At 46.2% G+C, this 23,664-nt stretch overlaps 1 protein-coding gene across 1 annotated transcript in view; it reads left to right on the forward strand.

Moving 5' to 3' along the window:
* The window catches only part of LOC143817701 (uncharacterized), a 385,700-nt gene that overhangs the window by 118,312 nt on the left and 243,724 nt on the right, over positions 1 to 23,664 (forward strand). The window contains exon 12 of the mRNA XM_077299189.1: positions 19,070 to 19,248. Within this exon, the coding sequence (XP_077155304.1) occupies positions 19,070 to 19,248 (179 nt within the window). The remainder of the gene's footprint in view (positions 1 to 19,069; positions 19,249 to 23,664) is intronic.

Raw genomic sequence — 23,664 nt, forward strand, 5'->3', positions numbered from 1 at the left:
TAGAGCTCTTTCTTGTAAAGCACATCATTCTATGGTGAACTGAAAACGGAATGAGGCCTACAGTGGGTACAGAAAGTATTCAGACCCCTTTAAATTTTTCACTCTGTTTCATTGCAGCCATTTGATAAATTCAAAAAAAGTTATTTTTTTTCTCATTAATGTACACTCTGCACCCCATCTTGACTGAAAAAAAAAAAAAACAGAAATGTAGAAATTTTTGCATATTAAAAAAGAAAAACTGAAATATCACATGGTCATAAGTATTCACACCCTTTGCTCAGACACTCAGATTTTAGTCACATGCTGTCCATTTCCTTGTGATACTCCTTGAGATGGTTCTACTCCTTCATTGGCATCCAGCTGTGTTTAATTAAACTGATAGCACGTGATTTGGAAAGGCACACACCTGTCTATAAAAGACCTCACAGTTCACAGTGCATGTCAGACCAAATGAGAATCATGAGGTCAAAGGAACTAGCCAAGGAGCTCAGAGACAGAATTATGGCAAGGCACAGATCTGGCCAAGGTTACAAAATAATTTTTGCAGTATTCAAGGTTCCTAAGAGCACAATGGCCTCCATAATCCTTAAATGGAAGAAGTTTGGGACCACCAGAAGTCTTCCTAGACCTGGCCATGCAGCCATACTGAGCAATCGTGTGAGAAGAGCCTTGGTGAGAGAGGTAATTAGAACACTAAGATCACTGTGACTGACCTCCAGAGATGCAGTAGGGAGATATGAGAAAGTTCCACAAAGTCAACTATGACTGCAGCCCTCCACCAGTCGGGCCTTTATGGCAGAGTGGCCTGACGGAGGCCTCTCCTCAGTGCAAGACATACGAAAGCCCTCATAGAGTTTGCTAAAAAACACATGAAGGACTCCCAGACTATGAGAAATAAGATTCTCTTGTCTGATGAGATGAAGATAGACCTTTTGGTGATAATTCTAAGCGGTATGGGTGGAGAAAACCAGGCACTGCTCATCACCTGCCCAATACAGTCCCATCAGTGAAACATGGTGGCAGCATCATATATGGGGGGTTTCAGTTGCAGGGACAGGATGACTGGTTGCCATTGAAGGAGAAATGAATGCCGCCAAGTCCAGAGATATCCTGGATGAAAACCTCTTCCAGAGTGCTCTGGATCTCAGACTTGGCCGAAGGTTCACCTTCCAACAAGACAATGACCCTAAGCACACAGCTAAAATAACAAAGGAGTGGCTTCAGAACAACTCTGTGACCATTCTTGACTAGCCCAGCCTGAGCCCTGACCTAAACCCAATTGAGCATCTCTGGAGAGATCTAAAAATGGCTGTCCACCAATGTTCACCATCCAACCTGACGGAACTGGAGAGGATCTGCAAGGAAGAATGGCAGAGGATCCCCAAATCCAGGTGTGAAAAGCTTGTTGCATCATTCCCAAGAAGACTCATGGATGTACTAGCTCAAAAGGGTGCTTCTACTCAATACTGAGCAAAGGGTCTGAATACTTATGATCACGTGATATTCCAGTTTTTCTTTTTTAATAAATTTGCAAAAATGTCTACATTTCTGTTTTGTTTTTTTTTCAGTCGAGATGGGGTGCAGAATCTACATTAATGAGAAAAAAATTCACTTTTTTGAATTTGCCAAATGGCTGCAATGAAACAAAGAGTGAAAAATTTAAAGGGGGTCTGAATACTTTCCGTACCCACTGTACAAAGAAAAGAACACAGTACCTACAGTCAAATATTGTGGAGATTCTAAGATGTTTTAGGACTGTTTTGCTGCCTCTGTCACTGGGTGCCTTGACTGTATACAAGGCATCATGAAATCTGAAGTTTATGAAAGGACTTTGGGTCGCAATGTAGTGCATATTGTAGAAAAGCTTGATTTGCATCCTAGGTCATGGGTCTTCAGGAGGACAATGACCCCAAACATACATAGAGAAGCACCAGAAATGGATAGAAACAAAACACTGGGGATATGCGAAGTGGCCAGCCGTGAGTTCGAATATACAGTATGTAAATTCACCTTTGAATTTCAACACTGCCTGAATGCCCCTGGGCATGCTTTCGATCAGATTCAAGCATGTCTTGGCTGAAATCTGATCATGGGTTTCTTCCCTTTCTGATCCCAGGATTGTCTATAAAGTGATAGAAGTCTCATGTTTGACTAAACTGCAAGCATCACTGGTTTCTATGGACGATAGCTGTTTTGTGTGACCGTACTGAGACTATCTCAGCCGTGTACGAATAGCCAGGGTTGAGTTAGTGCCTGGACAAGGCTAGGGATTTTTTGCTTATGGTTTTGTTTTTGGTACTGTGCAAGCAGTGGAAGTAAACACTGTTTCATATGTGATATAAAAACCCTGTAGCTTCATGTTCCAAGCGGCTACCCGAGAGAGTTAACCCCTACAATATTTATATATTAAATTATTTATTTTAATTTGACAAAATTTTAAAAAATTAACACAAATTCTGATTTAAAGGGAACCTGTCAGCAGGATTGTGCTGAGTAACCTACAGACAGTGTCAGGTTGATGCCATTATACTAATTAAAATGATACCTTGGTTGATGAAATCCGTCCTGTGGTTGTTGTTTAATCTGCATCTGTAGTTTTCAGTTAGGCCACGGTCACATGTTCGGTATTTGGTCAGTATTTTACATCAGTATTTGCAAGCCAAACTCAGGAGTGGATTAATCAGAGAAAAAGTATAATAGAAACACGTCACCACTTCTGTATTTATCACCCACTCCTGCTTTTGGCTTACACATACTGAGGTAAAATACTGACCAAATACTGAACATGTGAACGTGGCCTTAATGAGATTCTCATGCTTGGGGACGGGTCTGTGTGTGTGTGTGTGTGTGTGGGGGGGTGTTTATGTGTTGCCCTACTTAGGTATTTATACTGATGTCTTATGACAGGTCAATGATCCCTAGTGACTTGCCCCCTGTTTTACATACTGAATATAATATGTATTGAAAAAAAATCACATTCAGCAGGCAGGCGCCGGTGGTGGTGCCTGCGCTGCAGTATCATCACATCTATAATATGCATTAAATTATTTTATTTAGTGATATACATTTATTCGGGGAAAAAAAAAAGATTCTGTCTCAAAATGGTGCCGTCCTTGCCTTCGCAGTAGCATCTATCTGCAATCCGATAGATGCTACTACGCAGGCGATGCCGGCGTCATCTTGGTGGAGACAATTTTTTTCCTCTAGCAAAAAGGCGCCTGCTCAGTAGCATCTGTCGATCGCTGATCGCAGTATTTAAGTTGTTACAAGAGTGTCACAAGACCCCCTTAGTAACCATCGGACAGCCGCCATGAGAATAGCCTAAACCACAGTACGAGGCCACATGTTTGTCATTATTGTAATGGAGAGAAGGCACTGAATTTATGGATTCGTATCGCCAGAAGGACAAGCTGGGCACAATGTGGTGCTACACTGTATGGGGTCACAATATATGGGTACTAGACTGACAGATTTGCAATTTTCCAGATTAAAGCACAGCGTGGATGTTACGAAATGGTCATTTCAGCCATAGATGAATTCATTGAGAGGTGCAGTTCTACAGTGGGGTCACCTTCTGCTGTTCTGGCACCTTTCAGGCTCCGCAAATGTCGCCTGCAAACTATTCTAGCAAAATCTGTGCTCTCAATGTCATAAAATTCTGTGAGTCACCTATGTGTTCAAAATACTCACTACACCCCTAGATGAATTCATTGAGGGTCTAGTTTCCAAAATGGGGTCACTTGCGGGGCTGATGTTTGGGGTAGGCAGACAAGGCAGCTGCCTAGGGCCTCCACCCACAAAGGGGCCCCCTGTGTCTGCAGCCCCTTTATGAAGTGCCCAGAGGGTGTACAGCATTACTTACATTGAATAACGCTGTTCATCCTCTGTAGTCCTTGAGGGTCTCTCCCAAAGCCCCCTCCAATCCCCCCTCCCCTGCAGTGTCAGGTTAGAAGTTGAGAGTTAGGGGGAGGGGCACAGCACAGCAGAGTTCAGACTTGGGGCAGGACGATGTCTGCAGCCCTGTGTGTGTGTCCTCTCCTCCTCATCATGTCTGCACCTACACCACTGTCTGCACTTACACCACTGTTGTGAGATCTGCACAAGCGACATCAGGACCTGGTAAGTATACATATATATGTGTATCTGTGTGTGTACATGGGTAGTATACAGCAGTGTGTGTGTCTTTTTATGTGTATATAGTATGTGTGTACATATATACAGTATATAGTATGATTGATCTCTGTGGTGCATTTGTGTGTGTGTGTATATATATATATATATATATATATATACACATATATATATATATATATATATATATATACAGTATATACACTGCTCAGAAAAATAAAGGGAACACTTAAACAACAGATTATAACTCCAAGTAAATCAAACTTCTGTGAAAATCAAACTGTCCACTTAGGAAGTAATACTGTTTGACAATCAATTTCACATGCTGTTGTGCACATGGAATAGACAACAGATGGAGATTATTGGCAATTATCAAGACACACTCAATAAAGGAGTGGTTCTGCAGGAGGGGACCACAGACCACATCTCAGTACCAATGCTTTCTGGCTGATGTTTTGGTCACTTTTGAATGTTGGTTGTGCTTTGTTACACCACGCGATACTTACCTGTCCGGCCGGTGCGCTCCCGACACTCCTCCTTGCTCCTCTCCGTCTGGATTCCCTTGCGTTCGTCCCTTCGGCGGTCCGCGCATGCGCAGACGTGCTCCTCTTACCGCCGGGACTTCTGGGAGGTCGTGACCCGCTGGCTCCGCCCCCAATATGGCGGCGCCCATCAGGTATTTCTCCCCTGCATCGCACCGGGTAAGACGCCTTTGCGTCTATTGCGTTTGCTGGTTTTCCGCCAGCATTCCCTTAGGTTCCCTGGCTCTGATCCCTGCTATCGTCGCTGTATCTCTTACCTTCTCTGTTTGCCGTGTCCTGCCAGTCCTGTGTTCCTGCCGTGTCCTGCCAGTCCTGTGTTCCTGCCGTGTCCTGCCAGTCCTGTGTTCCTGCCGTGTCCTGCCAGTCCTGCATTCCAGCCGTGTCCTGCTAGTCCTGTGGTCCTGCCGTGTCCTACCAGTCCTGTGTTCCTGCCGTGTCCTGTCAGTCCTGCGTTCCAGCCGTGTCCTGCCAGTCCTGTGTTCCTGCCGTGTCCTGCCAGTCCTGTGTTCCTGCCGTGTCCTGCCAGTCCTGTGTTCCTGCCGTGTCCTGCCAGTCCTGCATTCCAGCCGTGTCCTGTCAGTCCTGCGTTCCTGCCTCCACCGTTCCTGCCGTATCCAGTCGGCTCTGCGTTCCTGTCATACTTAGCCGGCTCTGTGGTCCTGCCGTATCCTGCCAGTCCTGAGTCTCCGTTGTCTCCTTCTGTCAAGTGCAAGCATCCTACCGGTTAGTGCCCAGTCCTTGCTTCCTCCTTCTGTCCGGTACCTCCGCCATTCCAGCTTCTTCTGTTCCCTCTCTGCGCTATCCTCAGTCGTCCCTTTGGCTCCGGCTGTCACGGCTTCATCCTCCTTGGGCCTGTCCCTAACACTCCCTGTACAGGGGGTGGTACCATCTGGTTCACTCGTCCTCGGGGGCTCTGAAGTCGTGACCCAGAGGGTCCACTTCCTAGTACTAATATGCTTTCACACTCGTAGTAGCATGAAACAGACTCTACAACCCACACAAGTGACTCAGATAGTGCAGCTCATCCAGGATGGCACATCAATGTGATCTGTGACAAGAAGGTTTGCTCTGCCTGTCACCGTAGTGTCCAGAGGCTGGAGGCGCTACCAGGAGACAGGCCAGTACACCAGGAGACGTGGAGGGGGCCGTACGAGGGCAACAACTCAGCAGCAGGACCGCTACCTCAGCCTTTGTGCAAGGAGGAACAGGAGGAGCACTGCCAAAGCCCTGCAAAATGACCTCCAGCAGGCCACAAATGTGCATGTGTCTGCACAAACGGTTAGAAACCGACTCAATGAGGATGGTCTGAGTGCCTGACGTCCACAGATGGGGGTTGTGCTCACAGCCCAACACCATGCAGGATGCTTGGCATTTGCCACAGAACATCAGGATTGGCATATTTGCCACTGGCACCCTGTGCTCTTCACAGATGGTGGTATTTCCTGATGAAGGGGGCATGAGACCCCTGAAACGCGTTGAATAAAACCACTGTGAATCAACTATACTCTCCTGAAATTCATCTTAGCGGCAGCGCAGAATTTTAACTACAAATTTCCCTTTGAAGACTTCACAGATGAAAGCAGGTTCACACTGAGCACATGTGACAGACGTGACAGAGTCAGGAGACGCTGTGGAGAGCGATCTGCTTGCAGCATCCTTCAGCATGACCGGTTTGGCAGTGGGTCAGTAATGGTGTGGGGTGGCATTTCTTTGGAGGGTCGCACAGGCCTTCATGTGGTCGCCAGAGGTAGCCTGACTGCCATTAGGTACCGAGATGAGATGCTCAGACCCCTTGTGAGACCATATGCTGGTGCGGTTGGCCCTGGGTTCCTCCTAATGCAGGACAATGCCAGACCTCATATGGCTGGAGTGTGTCAACAGTTACTGCAAGATGAAGGCATTGAAGCTATGGACTGGCCCGCCCGTTCCCCAGACCTGAATCTGATTGTACGCATCTGGGACATCATGTCTCGCACCATCCACCAACGTCACGTTGCACCACAGACTGTCCAGGAGTTGGCGGATGCTTTAGTCCAGGTCTGGGAGGAGATCCCTCAAGAGACCATCCGCCGCCTCATCAGGAGCATGCCCAGGCGTTGTAGGGAAATCATATAGGCATGTGGAGGCCATACAAACTACTGAGCATCATTTCCTTGTCTTGAGGCATTTCCACTGAAGTTGGATAAGCCTGTAACTTCATTTTCCACTTTGATTTTGAGCATCATTCCAACTCCAGACCTCCGTGGGATATTAGTTGTGATTTATGTTGATCATTTTTAGGTTTTATTGTTCTCAACACATTCCTCTATGTAATGAATAAAGATTTGCTACTGGAATATTTCATTCAGTGATACATAGGATGTGGGATTTTAGTGTTCCCTTTATTTTTTCGAGCAGGTCTGTATACTGTATGTCAGGTCGCTGTTATCACCGCCGCGGCCTCTGCTATCCGCTCATACTTACCGAGCCACGGCGTCTCGGTGCGCTCCTCCTCCTTCTCCTGCGTCATCTCCTCTGCTCGCTCTCCCGGCTCCTGTCTCCTGTCGGGCGCGCGCGCATTAGGGTTCTCTGCGCACGCGCACTCTGTCCTTTTCTTCTGACGCTCCTCCTGCTCCTCTCTATGGTCCTGGAGGACCATGACCCGGAAGGTATGCAGCCACACTGCATTTAAGCCCGCCTCTTCCTTTCCCCTGTGCCTGTTTGTCATTTGTTTTACCGCAAGTGCCTCTGGCCCCCACGCTTCTCAGCGTACTCTGCGTTCCCCTTTTCTGCTTGACCTCCGTTGCTGGTTTTCGTTTCTGTGTCTAACCTTTGTCCGTTTTTTCCCGCTTCCTTTCAGCTCCAGTCCTCCAGTGTTTCCGGCTCTCCAGTTCCCCTGTTCCTCAGTTTAGCCCGTCCTCCTCCGTCACCTGCTCTTCCGCGGTCCTGTGTACTTTCCTGCCTTCCGGTTTGTCTTCCAATCTCCATCTGTTCAGCCGGTCTCTCAATATCCTCTTCCCGCCATCCCTGTCCTGTTCTTTCCTTTTGGTACCGGCTGCCGTGCAGTAGTCTCCCTTGGGCCTGCTCCTAACGCTCCCTGTATAGGGGGTGGTCAACCTGGTCCACTCGTCCTCGGGAGGTTCGCTGTTTCGGTTCAGTGGGTTCACCCTCCTCTATCTTCAGGTCCTTCGGCGTAACAGTACAAACAGGCCATGGACCCCGCTGGTACTTCTGTTTCCACCCAAAAGGAACTGTTGTTTCTACGGGAGAACCAAACCAGAATTATGGGTTTTCTAAAATCTATGGAATCCCGTTTAACTGCTCTTCAGCCCTCTGACCCGGGGAGCGCAACCCAGCTGGCCGGTCTCCAGCAGGAGCTCGCCCAGCAACGTGATACACAGGGCCACATACTAAATTACATGGCTTCGGTGGATAATCGTCTGCTCGCCCTTCAAACTTCCGCCTCTGCTCCTGTCCAGACTCCAGCTTCACACCCACCTCCCCGTCTGGCTAGACCTCCGCGGTATTGTGGAGATCCCAAATTGTGTCGGGGTTTCTTAAATCAATGTCAGTTGCATTTTGAACTTTTACCACAGCAATACCCCACTGACCGTGCCAAGGTGGCTTTCATTGTGTCACACTTGGAGGGAGAGGCGCTGGCCTGGGTTAATCCCCTCTGGGAACGAGATGATCCTCTCGTCTCTCAACTTTCTTCTTTTCTGGAGACTTTTCGTAAGGTTTTCGATGAGCCTGGGCGGTTAGCTTCAACCACTGAGTCTCTTTTTAATCTCCGCCAGGGTGCTCTTTCTGTCGGCCAGTACGCCATTCATTTTCGTACCTTGGCCTCCGAGTTGGGCTGGAACAATGAGGCTTTAGTTGGGGCGTTCTGGCGCGGTTTGTCGGGTCGAATTAAGGACGAGTTGGCAGGTAGGGACACCCCAACTTCCCTGGAAGATCTTATTTCCTTAGCAACCCGCATAGATTTGCGTTTTCAGGAACGTCTCCGTGAATCTGCTAGGGAAAAGAGATTGCCTCGACCTGTTCCGTCTTCTCGCAGTCCTCCTCGTTCTCTACAAGTCCCCTCTTCTTCGGCTGCTGCACCCGAACCTATGCAAGTGGATCGTATCAAGCCAGCGGAACTGCGTCGCAAGGAGAGACTTACACAGGGTCTCTGCTTTTATTGTGGCAGTGCTTCTCATCTCCTACGTTCCTGTCCGGTGAGGCCGGGAAACGCCTCCGCCTAGGTCAGGTAAGGGAGGCCTACCTAGGTGATAGTAATACCTCTCTACCCTTTACTCTCTCTGTTTTGTTACATATCGGTTCTTCTTGTTTTTCTGAGGTAGCTTATGTTGATTCTGGAGCGGCAGGAAATTTTATTCAACTCGAGGCGGTCAGTAGGTATCAAATTCCTGTCAGATCCTTGGAGTCTCCTCGGCAGTTAGCGTCAGTTGACGGTCGGCCCTTGCAGGAGACCGTTACCTTGGTCACCGAAGAGGTGGAGCTGCAAATCGGGGCTTTGCATCGGGAGAAGATTGCTTTCTACGTCTTGCCTTCATTGTCTCATACGTTTCTCCTGGGTCTTCCGTGGTTACGAATACACGAGCCAGTTTTGGATTGGCGGTCTGGTGATGTCCTCCGATGGGGTAATTCCTGTCAGACTAGATGTCTGCGTCCTGTTCTTCCTATAAGGCCATCGATGTCAATTTCTCCACCGGCAGGTTTGCCTTCGGCCTATCATTCCTTTGCCGACGTCTTCGACAAGAAAGAGGCGGAGAATTTGCCCCCTCATCGTCCTTATGACTGCCCGATCGACCTTGTTCCTGGTTCTACTCCTCCCAGGGGACGAATTTATCCGCTGAACCCTCTGGAGTCTCAAGCCATGACCGAGTATGTACAGGAGAATTTGGCCAGGGGTTTCATCCGCAAGTCCTCTTCACCTGCTGGCGCAGGTTTCTTTTTTGTCAAGAAGAAGGATGGAACTCTTCGTCCCTGCATTGACTACCGAGGTCTTAATAGGATTACAATCAAGAACAAGTATCCTCTGCCTCTCATTCCGGAACTTTTTGATCGGCTTCGGGGAGCACGAATTTTTACTAAGCTAGATCTTCGTGGGGCCTACAATCTTATCCGAATTCGTTCCGGAGATGAGTGGAAGACCGCTTTCAACACCAGAGATGGTCACTACGAGTACCTTGTCATGCCCTTCGGCTTATGCAATGCCCCCGCAGTGTTTCAAGAATTTGTGAATGACATCTTCAGAGATCTTCTGTATTCCTGTGTGGTGGTATATTTGGACGATATTCTTGTTTATTCTCCGGACTTGTCTACTCACAGAAGGGACGTTCGTCTTGTTCTTTTGCGTCTGAGAGAGAATCGCCTATTCGCCAAGATCGAGAAGTGCGCCTTTGAGCAGTCATCTCTTCCTTTCCTGGGATACATTATCTCTGATTCTGGCTTATGTATGGACCCGGAGAAAGTGTCCGCCGTGCTCAATTGGCCTCGTCCTCTTGGTACCAAAGCTATCCAGCGATTCATCGGTTTCGCGAATTACTACCGACAATTCATTCCTCACTTTTCTTCTCTGATCAGACCCATCATCTGTTTAATTCGCAAGGGATCCGATCCTCATGTTTGGTCCCCTGAAGCCGAGGATGCCTTCCTCTCTCTGAAACAAACCTTCTCCACAGCTCCCGTGCTTCATCGCCCTGAAGTCAATAAACCTTTTGTTCTCGAGGTAGACGCTTCTGCAGTAGGAGCTGGGGCAGTACTTTCTCAAAGATCTTCGTCTGGTCGATTGGTCACCTGCGGTTTCTTCTCCAAGACCTTCTCTCCTTCTGAACGAAACTATTCGATTGGTGACAGGGAATTATTGGCCATCAAGTTGGCCTTACAAGAGTGGAGGTACCTATTGGAAGGAGCTGTTCACCCCTTCAGAATCTATACGGACCACAAGAACCTAGCTTATATTCGTTCGGCACAGAGACTTAATCCTCGGCAAGCTAGATGGTCCCTCTTCTTTGCTCGTTTCAATTTTGAGTTACACTTTCGTCCTGGCAATAAGAATCTTCAAGCCGATGCTCTCTCCAGATCCTTTCTGCCCGTTGACTCGGAGGAGGAGACTTCGCATATCCTGGATCCCTCCAAGATCATCGTAGTGGCTCCCGTCAGTCTGTCTTCTTTGCCTCCGGGCAAGACCTTCGTTTCTGAGCGCAACAGGAGGCGGGTCTTACGATGGGGCCATGCTTCCAAATTTGCTGGCCATGTTGGTCTTAAGAAGACTCTCTTGCTTCTCTCCCGCTACTACTGGTGGCCAACTCTTTCCCAGGATGTTCAAGACTTTGTTGCTTCCTGTCCATCTTGTGCCAAGAACAAGGTACCAAGGCGACGGCCCTGTGGGCTCCTTCTTCCACTTCCAGTTCCTTCGGCTCCGTGGCAACACATTGCTATGGATTTTATCACCGATTTGCCTCGCTCTTCCGGCTGCACTGTCATCCTTGTTGTTGTGGACAGGTTCTCTAAAATGGCTCATTTCGTATCCCTTCCAGGATTACCCTCTGCGCCCGATCTGGCGAAGATTTTTATCCGTCACATTTTTCGTATCCATGGCTTCCCTCAACATATCGTTTCGGATCGTGGAGTTCAGTTTACCTCTCGGTTCTGGAGAGCTCTATGTAAATTTATGGACATCTCCCTTGACTTCTCTTCTGCCTATCATCCTCAGACCAACGGTCAAGTGGAACGCACTAATCAGACTCTGGTAACCTATCTTCGTCATTTTTCCAATTCACATCACAATGACTGGTCCGATCTTCTTCCATGGGCTGAATTCTCCTACAACAACCACCCCAGTGAATCTTCTTCCAAGTCACCCTTTTTTATTGTCTACGGGCAACATCCTGGTGTCCCTCTTCCGGTCCCTCCTGTCTCGGGGGTGCCGGCGGCTGATCTTCTGTCCGGGGAGTTCTCCAGGATCTGGCAGGAGACCAAGGCTGCTCTTGAAGTTGCGCGTGACACTATGAAAAGGCATGCCGACAAGAGGCGCTTAGATCCCCCGTTGTATCATCCTGGTGATAGGGTATGGCTATCCTCTAAATTTGTTCGCTTAAAGATTCCTTCACGTAAATTGGGTCCCCGTTATATTAGACCTTTTGAGATTCTGGCCCGTATTAATGATGTCTCTTACAAATTAAAACTACCTCCCTCGCTCCGTATTCCTAATTCCTTCCACGTATCCCTCCTGAAGCCACTTGTTCTCAATCAGTTTCAGGCCTCAACTACTCTTTCTTCTCGGCCTGCCTCCACTACTGATGTTTTTGAGGTCAAGGACATTCTTGCCATGAAGAGAGTGAGGGGGAGGACCTTTTTTCTGGTGGATTGGAGGGGTTTTGGTCCTGAGGAGAGGTCTTGGGAGCCTCGGGAAAACATCCAAGCTCCGCGAGTTTTGGCTAGATTTCTTTCTGGTCTTAGGAAGGGGGGAGGTAAGGGGGGGGTACTGTCAGGTCGCTGTTATCACCGCCGCGGCCTCTGCTATCCGCTCATACTTACCGAGCCACGGCGTCTCGGTGCGCTCCTCCTCCTTCTCCTGCGTCATCTCCTCTGCTCGCTCTCCCGGCTCCTGTCTCCTGTCGGGCGCGCGCGCATTAGGGTTCTCTGCGCACGCGCACTCTGTCCTTTTCTTCTGACGCTCCTCCTGCTCCTCTCTATGGTCCTGGAGGACCATGACCCGGAAGGTATGCAGCCACACTGCATTTAAGCCCGCCTCTTCCTTTCCCCTGTGCCTGTTTGTCATTTGTTTTACCGCAAGTGCCTCTGGCCCCCACGCTTCTCAGCGTACTCTGCGTTCCCCTTTTCTGCTTGACCTCCGTTGCTGGTTTTCGTTTCTGTGTCTAACCTTTGTCCGTTTTTTCCCGCTTCCTTTCAGCTCCAGTCCTCCAGTGTTTCCGGCTCTCCAGTTCCCCTGTTCCTCAGTTTAGCCCGTCCTCCTCCGTCACCTGCTCTTCCGCGGTCCTGTGTACTTTCCTGCCTTCCGGTTTGTCTTCCAATCTCCATCTGTTCAGCCGGTCTCTCAATATCCTCTTCCCGCCATCCCTGTCCTGTTCTTTCCTTTTGGTACCGGCTGCCGTGCAGTAGTCTCCCTTGGGCCTGCTCCTAACGCTCCCTGTATAGGGGGTGGTCAACCTGGTCCACTCGTCCTCGGGAGGTTCGCTGTTTCGGTTCAGTGGGTTCACCCTCCTCTATCTTCAGGTCCTTCGGCGTAACACTGTATATGCAATATAGCAGTCTGTATGCTGTATATACAATATGTAGTGTATGTTTCTATATTTATAAAGTATATATAATATGTGTACATGTGTAGTGTATATGTGCTGCATATATAGTTCTCTAACTCTAGTGTCGCCATAATAGGGATCAGCAGTTTATCTGTAATGCCTGTGTTTTACATTAGGGCCTGTTCACACTGTCTTTACTGCGCCCGATGGGTTCTGCCTGAATTCCCTATAGAGCCATAGATTGCAATGACAGGAATGGAGTTCACATAAATTCCACAGGTGATGGTTTTTTTCTGAACGTGTCTGTGTGTTCCAACAGCCACAGAAAAGTGGACACTTTTAGATGAAACAACAGAAACAGACTCTGAGGGTAGGTGCACACGATCAGTAATCGCTGCGGGTGGGACGCTGTGTACTTGTTCAGCATCCAGATGTTGCAGCATAGTGGATGGAATTTCAAGAAATCCCATGCCCACTATGCTTGCACAGATGCCCGCAGCTCACCCGTGGAGATGGACATGCGGTGCGTCTTTCCAGATCACAGCATGCCTATTTATCTTGCGGAGACACGAGATAAATATCACCCATACACTGTATTGGATGCAGTGAATCCGCACGGTTCAGTGGTCACAGAGGATTCACCTGCATTCAATAGCCGGCAGCAGACATGTGTTACATCCAAAGCGCTGCCAATTCCTGACCGTGTGCAAATACCCGAAGAAAAAATCAGTCACTTTCTTCATTTGACCTCTGCTTGTGTCAGTGCAGTCAGTGGCCTCGTTGCAAATTTATGTGAATCCTATTTTAGGGGGATTCAGGCAGATCCCCCGGACGCACCGCAGAAGCGCAGTGTGAACAGTGCTTAATATCCTATTGGATGGAATATTGCAGTCTACTATACTATTCCGCGCTTTCCCAGTACAGCAGTCAGACACGGACACCGGACAGAAGACACTTTTTTTTAATAAATCTGTTGCCGTTGTCTTTCAGCATTTCTGCAGCGTTTTTTTCCCTATTCACATGAATGGGAAACAAAAATGCAAGTGAAAAGGCTGCGAAAAAGCAGAATATTTCCTGCCAACACTGTAGATCAATCCACAGCCAAAATGGTGGGTGTGAACAGTGTCTACAGGGGTTTTTTGAGAATGTAAAAATAATTAGCATGAAATGATAAATCCCCTGCGGCTCCAGCACTAATGCTCCAGGGGTCTCCGCTAGTCTCAGCACTGGGCTGTAGTGGCTTGTGGCTCCGTGGGTCTCTGCCAGTCTTAGCACTGGGCTGCAGTGGCTTGTGGCTCCGTGGGTCTCTGCCAGTCTTAGCACTGGGCTGCAGTGGCTTGTGGCTCCGTGGGTCCCTGCGAGTCTTAGCACTGGGCTGCAGTGGTCTTGTGGCTCTGTGGGTCTCTGCCAGTCTTAGCACTGGGCTGCAGTGGCTTGTGGCTCCGTGGGTCTCTGCCAGTCTTAGCACTGGGCTGCAGTGGCTTGTGGCTCCGTGGGTCCCTGCCAGTCTTAGCACTGGGCTGCAGTGGTCTTGTGGCTCTGTGGGTCTCTGCCAGTCTTAGCACTGGGCTGCAGTGGCTTGTGGCTCCGTGGGTCTCTGCCAGTCTTAGCACTGGGCTGCAGTCATCTTGTAGCTGCACCTTATATTATAGTGACAAAGTGAATAATAACCAACAGGGACCCCGAACCATCGGCCACGGAGCCAGAGGGGACTTAGCAGAGTAGTTTGCGGTGACATTTTTTTTATCGCTTTTCATTCTGCTGTTTGTGAGGTAGAATGTAGAAAAAGATGGCAATTCTGCTAATGGTTTCTATTATTTGACTGTATGGCCCCCTCACACAACCATGTATCATGTTTTTCACAGATGCCACGTGTACCCTATTTAACATACGGTGCTGCCCTCATGTCCGTGTTTTCCCTGCAGCACAGATGACAAGGGCCAGTACAAGTCTATGGGTCAGTGTAAATATGCCGTCCATGTGCTGTACATGTGCTGTACGTGTGCCGTCTGTATTTAACATGGAAAGTATGTGAGAAGCTTCGTAATTTCATTTCCAGTATCCATACTGGAAAAACACGGATGGCACATGGACGACACACTGAAAACACTGGTGACACCGATATCGGTGTAACACGTACGTGTTTTATATGGACATGTGAAGGGGGCTAACAGTGTTGTTTGTAGAGTATTTCAGGATTGGAGGCCCAACTTTGAATTTTGCCCAGGGCCCCATTTTGTCTAAAACCCGCCCTGGTCACTTGTGGGGGGTTTCTGCTGTTTTCACATGTCGGGCTCTTCAAATGCAACATAGCATTCACAATTTACCCCAGGCAAATAGCGCCTTTTCCTTTCCTAGCCCTGCCATGTGCCCAAGCCAAAGTTTATGACCACATATGGGGTATAGTCACGTTCAGGACAAATTGCGCAACCAATTATGGGGTCCATTTTCTCCTTTTATGCATTATGATATATAAATTTGGGGCTAAGACAACATTTTCGTGAAAAAAATTAAAATTTTCAATATGACTACCTAATGTTATCAAATTCTGAGTAGTGACTGTGGGGTCAAAGTGCTCACTGTACCCCTGGGTAAAATTCTTGCGGGATGTAGTTTCCAAAATGGGGTCACTTGTGGGTTTTTTCACTGTTTAGGCACTTCAGATGCTCTCCAAATGTGACATGATGCCCGCAGATCATTGCATCAAAGTCTGCATTCCAAAACGTCACTCCTTCCTTTCTGAGCTCTGCCGTGTGCCAAAACAGTGGTTTTCCTCCACATATGGGGTGTCCACATAGTCAGGAGAAATTGCAAAACAAATTATTTGGTCCATTTTCTCCCGTTAACCATGTGAAAATAAAAAATGTGGGTCTAAAAGTACATTTTTGTGGATAAAACGTGAATTTTTTTTTCACAGCTCTACTTTATAAACTCTGTGAAACATCTGGGGGTTCCAGGTGCTCATGACACATCTAGATAAGTTCCCTAAGGGGTCTACTTTCCAAAATGGGGTCATTTGTGGGGGATTTACTCTGCTTAGGCACATCATGGGCTCTCCAAACGCGACATTGTATCCGCTCTCGATTCTTACCGTTTTTGCGTTCAAAAAGTCAAATGGTACTACTTCCCTTCCGAGCCCTGCCTTGCGCCCAAAGAGTGGATTTCCCCCACTTGTAGGGTAGCAGCGTACTCAGTAGAAAATATACAACAAATTTTATGGTCCATTTTTTCCTGTTACCCTTGTGAAAATAACAAATTTGGAGCTAAAGTAAAATTTTTGTGAAAAAAGTTAAATGTTCATTTTTTCCTTCCACATTGCTTTAGCGGCTGTGAAGCACCAGAAGGGTTAATAAACTTCTTGAATGTGTTTTTTGAGTACCTTGGGGGGGTGTGGTCTTAGAATGGTGTCACTTTTGGGTATTTTGTGTCATACAGGCCCCCCAAAGACACTTTAAATTTGATATGGTCCCTAAAAAATGGTTTTGTAATGTTTGTTGTAAAAATGAAAAATCGTTGGTCGACTTTTAACCTTTGTCATTTCCTAACAAAAAAAATATGTTTCAAAAATTGTGCTGATGTAAAGTAGACATGTGGGAAGCTTTATTTATTAACTGTTTTGTTTGACATAAGTCACTGACTTAAGGGCATAAGAATTAAACGTTTGAAAATTGCAAAATTTTCAAAATTTTCACCAAATTTCAGATATTTTTACAAACGCAAGTCATATAGAATAAATTTTATCACTGTCATAAAGTACAATAAGTTATGAAAAAACAAACTTCCGAATCAGTGCGATCCGTTGAAGCATTCCAGAGTAGAACCACATAACGTGACACTGGTCAGAATTTAAAAAATTGGCTTGTTCATTAAGGTCAAAATTGGCTCGGTCACTAAGGGGTTAAACAACAACCACAAGACAGATTTTATCAACAAGGTATCATTTTAATCAGTATAATGGCGCCAACCTGACACTTTCAACAATAAGTCACTTTTTTATTTCCTTTAAGGTACTAAATAGTAATTAAGGCAAAGCGCAGAAATAGAAGCATACCCACAAACGTGTCAAAAATTACGGAAATCTATTAAACACACCTTAACCCCTTACCGACCTCCGCCATGCGACCTCCGCCATGCGACCTCCGCAGTAATAGTATCCCCTGCTTTAATGTGGGCTCCGGCGCTGAGCCCACCTCAAAGCCGGGACATGTCAGCTGTTTTGAACAGCTGACATGTGCCCGCAATAGCGGCGGGTGAAATCGCGATTCACCCGCCGCTATTAACCAGTTAAATGCCGCTGTCAAACGCTGACAGCGGCATTTAACCGGCGCTTCCGGCCGCACGGCCGGAAATGATCGCATCGCCGACCCCCGTCACATGATCGGGGGTCGGCGATGCGTCAGGATGGTAACCATAGAGGTCCTTGAGACCTCTATGGTTACTGATGCCGGCCTGCTGTGAGCGCCACCCTGTGGTCGGTGCTCATAGCAAGCCTGCAATTCAGCTACATAGCAGCGATCTGATGATTGCTGCTATGTAGCAGAGCCAATCCAGTTGTGCCAGCTTCAAGCCTCCCATGGAGGCTATTGAAGCATGGCAAAAGTAAAAAAAAATGTATTAAAAAATTTGAAAAAAAAAAATATATATATTAAAGTTTAAATCACCCCCCTTTCGCCCCATTCAAAATAAAACAATAAAAAAGATCAAACCTACACATATTTGGTATCGCCGCGTTCAGAATCGCCCTATCTATCAATAAAAAAAAGGATTAACCTGATCGCTAAACACCGTAGTGAGAAAAAAATTTGAAACGCCAGAATTACGTTTTTTTTGGTCGCCGCGACATTGTATTAAAATGTAATAACAGGCTATCAAAAGAATGTATCTGCACAAATGTGGTATGATTAAAAACGCCAGCTCAGCACGCAAAAATACGCCCCCACCTGACCCCAGATCACGAAAAATGGAGACGCTATGGGTAACGGAAAATTGCACTTTTTTTTTTTTTTTTTTAACAAAGTTTGGAATTTTTTTTGTCACTTAGATAAAATGTAACCTAGACATGTTAGGTGTCTATGAACTCGTAATGACCTGGAGAATCACAATGGTCAGTTTTAGCATTTAGTGAACCTAGCAAAAAAGCCACACAAAAAACAAGTGTGGGATTGCACTTTTTTTGCAATTTCACCGCACTTGGAATTTTTTTCCCGTTTTCTAGTACACGACATGCTAAAACCAATGATGTCGTTGAAAAGTGCAACTTGTCCCGCAAAAACAAGCCCTCACATGGCCATATTGACGGAAAAATAAAAAATGTATGGCTCTGGGAAGGAGGGGAGTGAAAAACGAGAACGCAAAAACGGAAAAGGGCAAGGTCGTGAAGGGGTTAAAGGAATTTTCCAACTAATATAAGTTAATTTTAATCAATAGATCTTGAAATAATAAGTTCCATAATTGGATGTGTTTAATGTTCCTGTGATGAGATAATCTTATAAATGTGCCCCTGCTGTGTACTGTGTAATGGCCGTGTCTCACCGTGCAGGAACATGTTCTGATCATACCACATCTCTTGGGCAGGGAAGGTTGCAAAAGAGTATACAGACAGGACAGCATGGGATAACAAATGATCTTTTTTTTTAAGTAAAACATTGTTTATAAACATGCAGGGAAATGTTTTACGTCACAAAAAGAATCGCTGTGATCCCGTGCTGTACTGTCTGTATACTCCCTTTTGCTTTCCTCCCCTGCCCAGGAGCTGTGATATGATCAGACGATGTTCCTGTACGGTCAGACACAGCCATTACATATTACACAGCAGGGGCACATTTATCAGATTATCTCAGCACAGGAACATTTAATTTAAACACAACCAATTATTATTATTTCAAGATGTATTCATTAAAATGAATTTTTGCTCATGGCAAAGCCTTTTTAAGCCAGAAACTCTATAAGATCATAAAATGAGGTGATCTCTGCACTGAATGAAGATCAGTTTGTGTTTTGTGAGACAATTAATAAATGTGAATCATGAACTAATTTATTTGCATGCACCATTTCTTTATCATTTTCCTAATTTTCTATTGTGTGTCCAATTGACTGCTTTCCTAGGGTTTATATCTAGATTGTGAAATAAATATTTTGCTTTTTCAGCAGAGCATCCATATGAATTATTCATGTATCTACATCTTTTGATTAAAAATATATTCCCTTCATGGCTGGAGATTTTTGCGATGGCTGAACGAGTCATGGCTACCCTGCAAACCGAGGATATGGAGCTGTTTGTTCATCTTCAACAAACTTTTCCAAGGAATGTGACTTTCAACCCAAAGGTATGAACTTTTTATCTTATATTGAAAGATTATATTCATTCAGTTTAATCTACAATACTTGATATTAAACAATCAAAAGTTTCATGAAACTTTTAGTATTGTTAACTAATTTACCGTAGTTGAGGTTTCCTGTTTATACTGTTAGTGTAATCACTAGGATATGTCATTACTTTATGATCCTCAGAATAAAGGGAACAAAGTATTGGTGTAGTCAGTGCTTCCCTGAAAAGCTGAACCTCAGCCACCTGCTGGTAATGAGGTTTCCTGAAGATTATTACCTAGCCGGATGATGAAACACCTTTGTCTTGGAAAAGCTTAAGGTACCTTCACACGAAACGACATTATAACGATATCGCTAGCAATCCGTGACGTTGCAGCGTCCTCGCTAGCGATATCGTTTCGTTTGACACGCAGCAGCGATCAGGATCCTGCTGTGATGTCGCTGGTCGCTGAATAAAGTCCAGAACTTTATTTGGTCGTCCGATCGCTGTGTATCGTTGTGTTTGAAAGCAAAAGCAACGATACCAGCGATATTTTACACTGGTAACCAGGGTAAACATCGGGTTACTAAGCGCAGGGCCGCGCTTAGTTACCCGATGTTTACCCTGGTTACTAGCGTAAAATGTAAAAAAAACAAACAGCACATACTCACATTGCGTCCCCTGCAGTCTGCTTCCTCCTCTGACTCAGCGCCGCAAAGTGAAAGTGAAAGCAGCACAGCGGTGACGTCACCGCTCTGCTCTCACTGTACGGCGCTCAGTCAGTCAGGAAGTGGACGCAGGGGGACGTGAATGTAAGTATGTGCTGTTTGTTTTTTTTAGATTTTACGCTGGTAACCAGGGTAAACATCGGGTTACTAAGCGCGGCCCTGCGCTTAGTTACCCGATGTTTACCCTGGTTACCAGGGGACCTCGGCATAGTTGATCGCTGGAGAGCGGTCTGTGTGACAGCTCTCCAGCGACCAAACAGCGACGCTGCAGCGATCGACATCGTTGTCGCTATCGCTGCAGCGTCGCTTCGTGTGAAGGTACCTTTAGAGACGGTGGATCACTGCATGGGTTTTTTTTCTCCCTTTATTCTATGGATTGGTGGGGGTGCAATAGGTCGGACTCCCTGAGTGTATTATTTCTTCCTATAGTGTCTGCGGTGGGTTCTGATCTTTCTCTCAGGCCATGTGCACACGTTCAGTATTTTTTGCGTTTTTTTTGCGTTTTTTCGCTATAAAAACGTGATAAAAACGCGAAAAAAACGCTTACATATGCCTCCCATTATTTTCAGTGTATTCCGCATTTTTTGTGCAAATGTAGCCTTTTTTTCCGCGAAAAAATCGCATCGCGGGAAAAAAAAGCAACATGTTCATTAAAATGCGGAATTGCAGGGGATTCCGCACACCTGGGAGTCCATTGATCTGCTTACTTCCCGCACGGGGCTGTGCACACCATGCGGGAAGTAAGCAGATTATGTGCGGTTGGTACCCAGGGTGGAGGAGAGGAGACTCTCCTCCACGGACTGGGCACCATATAATTGGTAAAAAAAAAAGAATTAAAATAAAAAAATAGTCCTATACTCACCTTCGATATCTTCCCGCCTCTCCACTGCACGCTGTCGCTTCGGTTCCTGTAGCTGGTGTGCGGTGAAGGACCTGCCGATGACGTCGCCGTCTTGTGATTGGTCGAGACCGGTCATGTGACCGCTCACGTGACCGCGACGTCATGGAAGGTCCTGCGCGCACACACCATCTATACGGAACGGACGCCGGTGAGGAGATCAGTTGTCTGCGGGTGAGTATAAGCATTTTTTTTATTATTTTTAAACATTCTATCTTTTACTATAGATGTTGCAAAAGCAGCATCTATAGTAAAAAGTTGGTCACACTTGTCAAACGCTATGTTTGACAAGTGTGACCAACCTGTCAGTCAGTTTTCCAAGCGATGCTACAGATCGCTTGGAAAACTTTAGCATTCTGCAAGCTAATTACGCTTGCAGAATGCTAAAAAAACCGCGAAAAAAACGGAAAAAAAACGCAAAAAAAAAAATGCGGATTTCTTGCAGAAAATTTCCGGTTTTCTTCAGGAAATTTCTGCAAGAAATCCGGACGTGTGCACATACCCTTAGACTGTGAAATCTGTCCTCCCTGAAGACTTGGATGCTTTCCTCATCTTCACATGCTAATCTGCTGTATACCGGTTCCCTGCTGCTTTTGATAAGGGCTCAATCAGACATCAGGTTTTTTTTCACGTATGCGGTAAATGGATTCTGTTTGACTAGCGATTTTCATCAGTTTCATCATAGTGTCATTTTAATTTCATCAGAGTTTAGTCCAATTTTCATGAGTTTGAGGCCGGCGTCACACTTGGCGTAAGACAATACGCCACGTATTATACGTCCGTACTACGGCCGTAATACGGAGAAATGTTCCCAAAATAGTGATCCGTAGTCAGGGTGATTCAGCGTATTTTGCGCATGGCATCCTCCGTATGTAATCCGTATGGCATCCGTACTGCGAGATTTTCGCGCAGGCTTGCAAAACCGACATCTAATGGATTTATGTGCTCAAATGTTCGGGAAAACATATATACAGTATATATATATATATATATATGTCATTGTGACACATATATATATATTCTGTATTTAGATTTCAATCAGCGCGATATCTGTGAACAGCCGGTAATTCAATTGCCGGCTTTTCATTTCTCCTGCACAAACCCGACAGGATATGAGACATGGTTTACATACAGTAAACCATCTCATATCCCCCTTTTTTTTGCATATTCCACACTACTAATGTTAGTAGTGTGTATGTGCAAAATTTCAGCGCTGTAGCTGCTAAAATAAAGGGTTAAATGGCGGAAAAAATTGGCGTGGGCTCCCGCGCAATTTTCTCCGCCAGAGTGGTAAAGCCAGTGACTGAGGGCAGATATTAATAGCCAGGAGAGGGTCCATGGTTATTGGCCCCCCGTGGCTACAAACATCTGCCCCCAGCCACCCCAGAAAAGGCACATCTGGAAGATGCGCCTATTCTGGCACTTGGCCACTCTCTTCCCACTCCCGTGTAGCGGTGGGATATGGGGTAATGAAGGGTTAATGCCACCTTGCTATTGAAAGGTGACATTAAGCCAGATTAATAATGGAGAGGCGTCAATTATGACACCTCTCCATTATTAATCCAATTGTAGGAAAGGGTTAAAAAACACACACACATGATTGAAAAGTATTTTAATGAAATAAACACAGCGGTTGTTGTAATAATTTATTGTTCTCTCAAATCCATTTGCAGTCCCTCGCTTGGCAACATAATAAACGCACAAGATACATACCTTCTGATGTACTGTCAGGTCCAACGATGTAATCCATCTGAAGGGGTTAACTAATATAACAGGCAGGAGCCCTGCTAATGCAGCTGTGCTCCGTGCCTGTAATCCCCGGCGAATGAATGAAATGTAGGTCATTGACCTACATTTCATTCATTCGCGGTGAGGCGCCCTCTGGTGGATGTTCTCATGAACTGCAGCCTGGGAACTTTTTCCCACGCTCCAGGTCATATGAGGACATCCACCAGGGGGCGCATCACCGCGAATGAATGAAATGTAGGTCAATGACCTACATTTCATTCATTCGCAGGGGAATTACAAGCACGAGCACAGCTGCATTAGCAGGGCTCCTGCCTGTAATATTAGTTAACCCCTTCAGATGGATTACATCGTTGGACCTGACAGGACATCAGAAGGTATGTATCTTGTGCGTTTGTTATGTTGCCAAGCGAGGGACTGCAAATGGATTTGAGAGAACAATAAATTATTACAACAACCGCTGTGTTTATTTCATTAAAATACTTTTCAATCATGTGTGTGTGTGTTTTTTAACCCTTTCCTACAATTGGATTAATAATGGATAGGTGTCATAATTGATGCCTCTCCATTATTAATCTGGCTTAATGTCACCTTCCAATAGCAAGGTGGCATTAACCCTTCATTACCCCATATCCCACCGCTACAGGGAGTGGGAAGAGAGTGGCCAAGTGCCAGAATAGGCGCATCTTCCAGATGTGCCTTTTCTGGGGTGGCTGGGGGCAGATGTTTTTAGCCACGGGGGGGCCAATAACCATGGACCCTCTCCTGGCTATTAATATCTGCCCTCAGTCACTGGCTTTACCGCTCTGGCGGAGAAAATTGCGCGGGAGCCCACGCCAATTTTTTCCGCCATTTAACCCTTTATTTTAGCAGCTACAGCGCTGAAATTTTGCACATACACACTACTAACATTAGTAGTGTGGAATATGCAAAAAAAAGGGGGATATGAGATGGTTTACTGTATGTAAACCATGTCTCATATCCTGTCGGGTTTGTGCAGGAGAAATGAAAAGCCGGCAATTGAATTACCGACTTTTCACTAACACCGCTGCGTATTTCTCGC

Source organism: Ranitomeya variabilis, chromosome 3, assembly GCF_051348905.1.
Source record: "Ranitomeya variabilis isolate aRanVar5 chromosome 3, aRanVar5.hap1, whole genome shotgun sequence".
Taxonomy (NCBI): Eukaryota; Metazoa; Chordata; class Amphibia; order Anura; family Dendrobatidae; genus Ranitomeya; species Ranitomeya variabilis.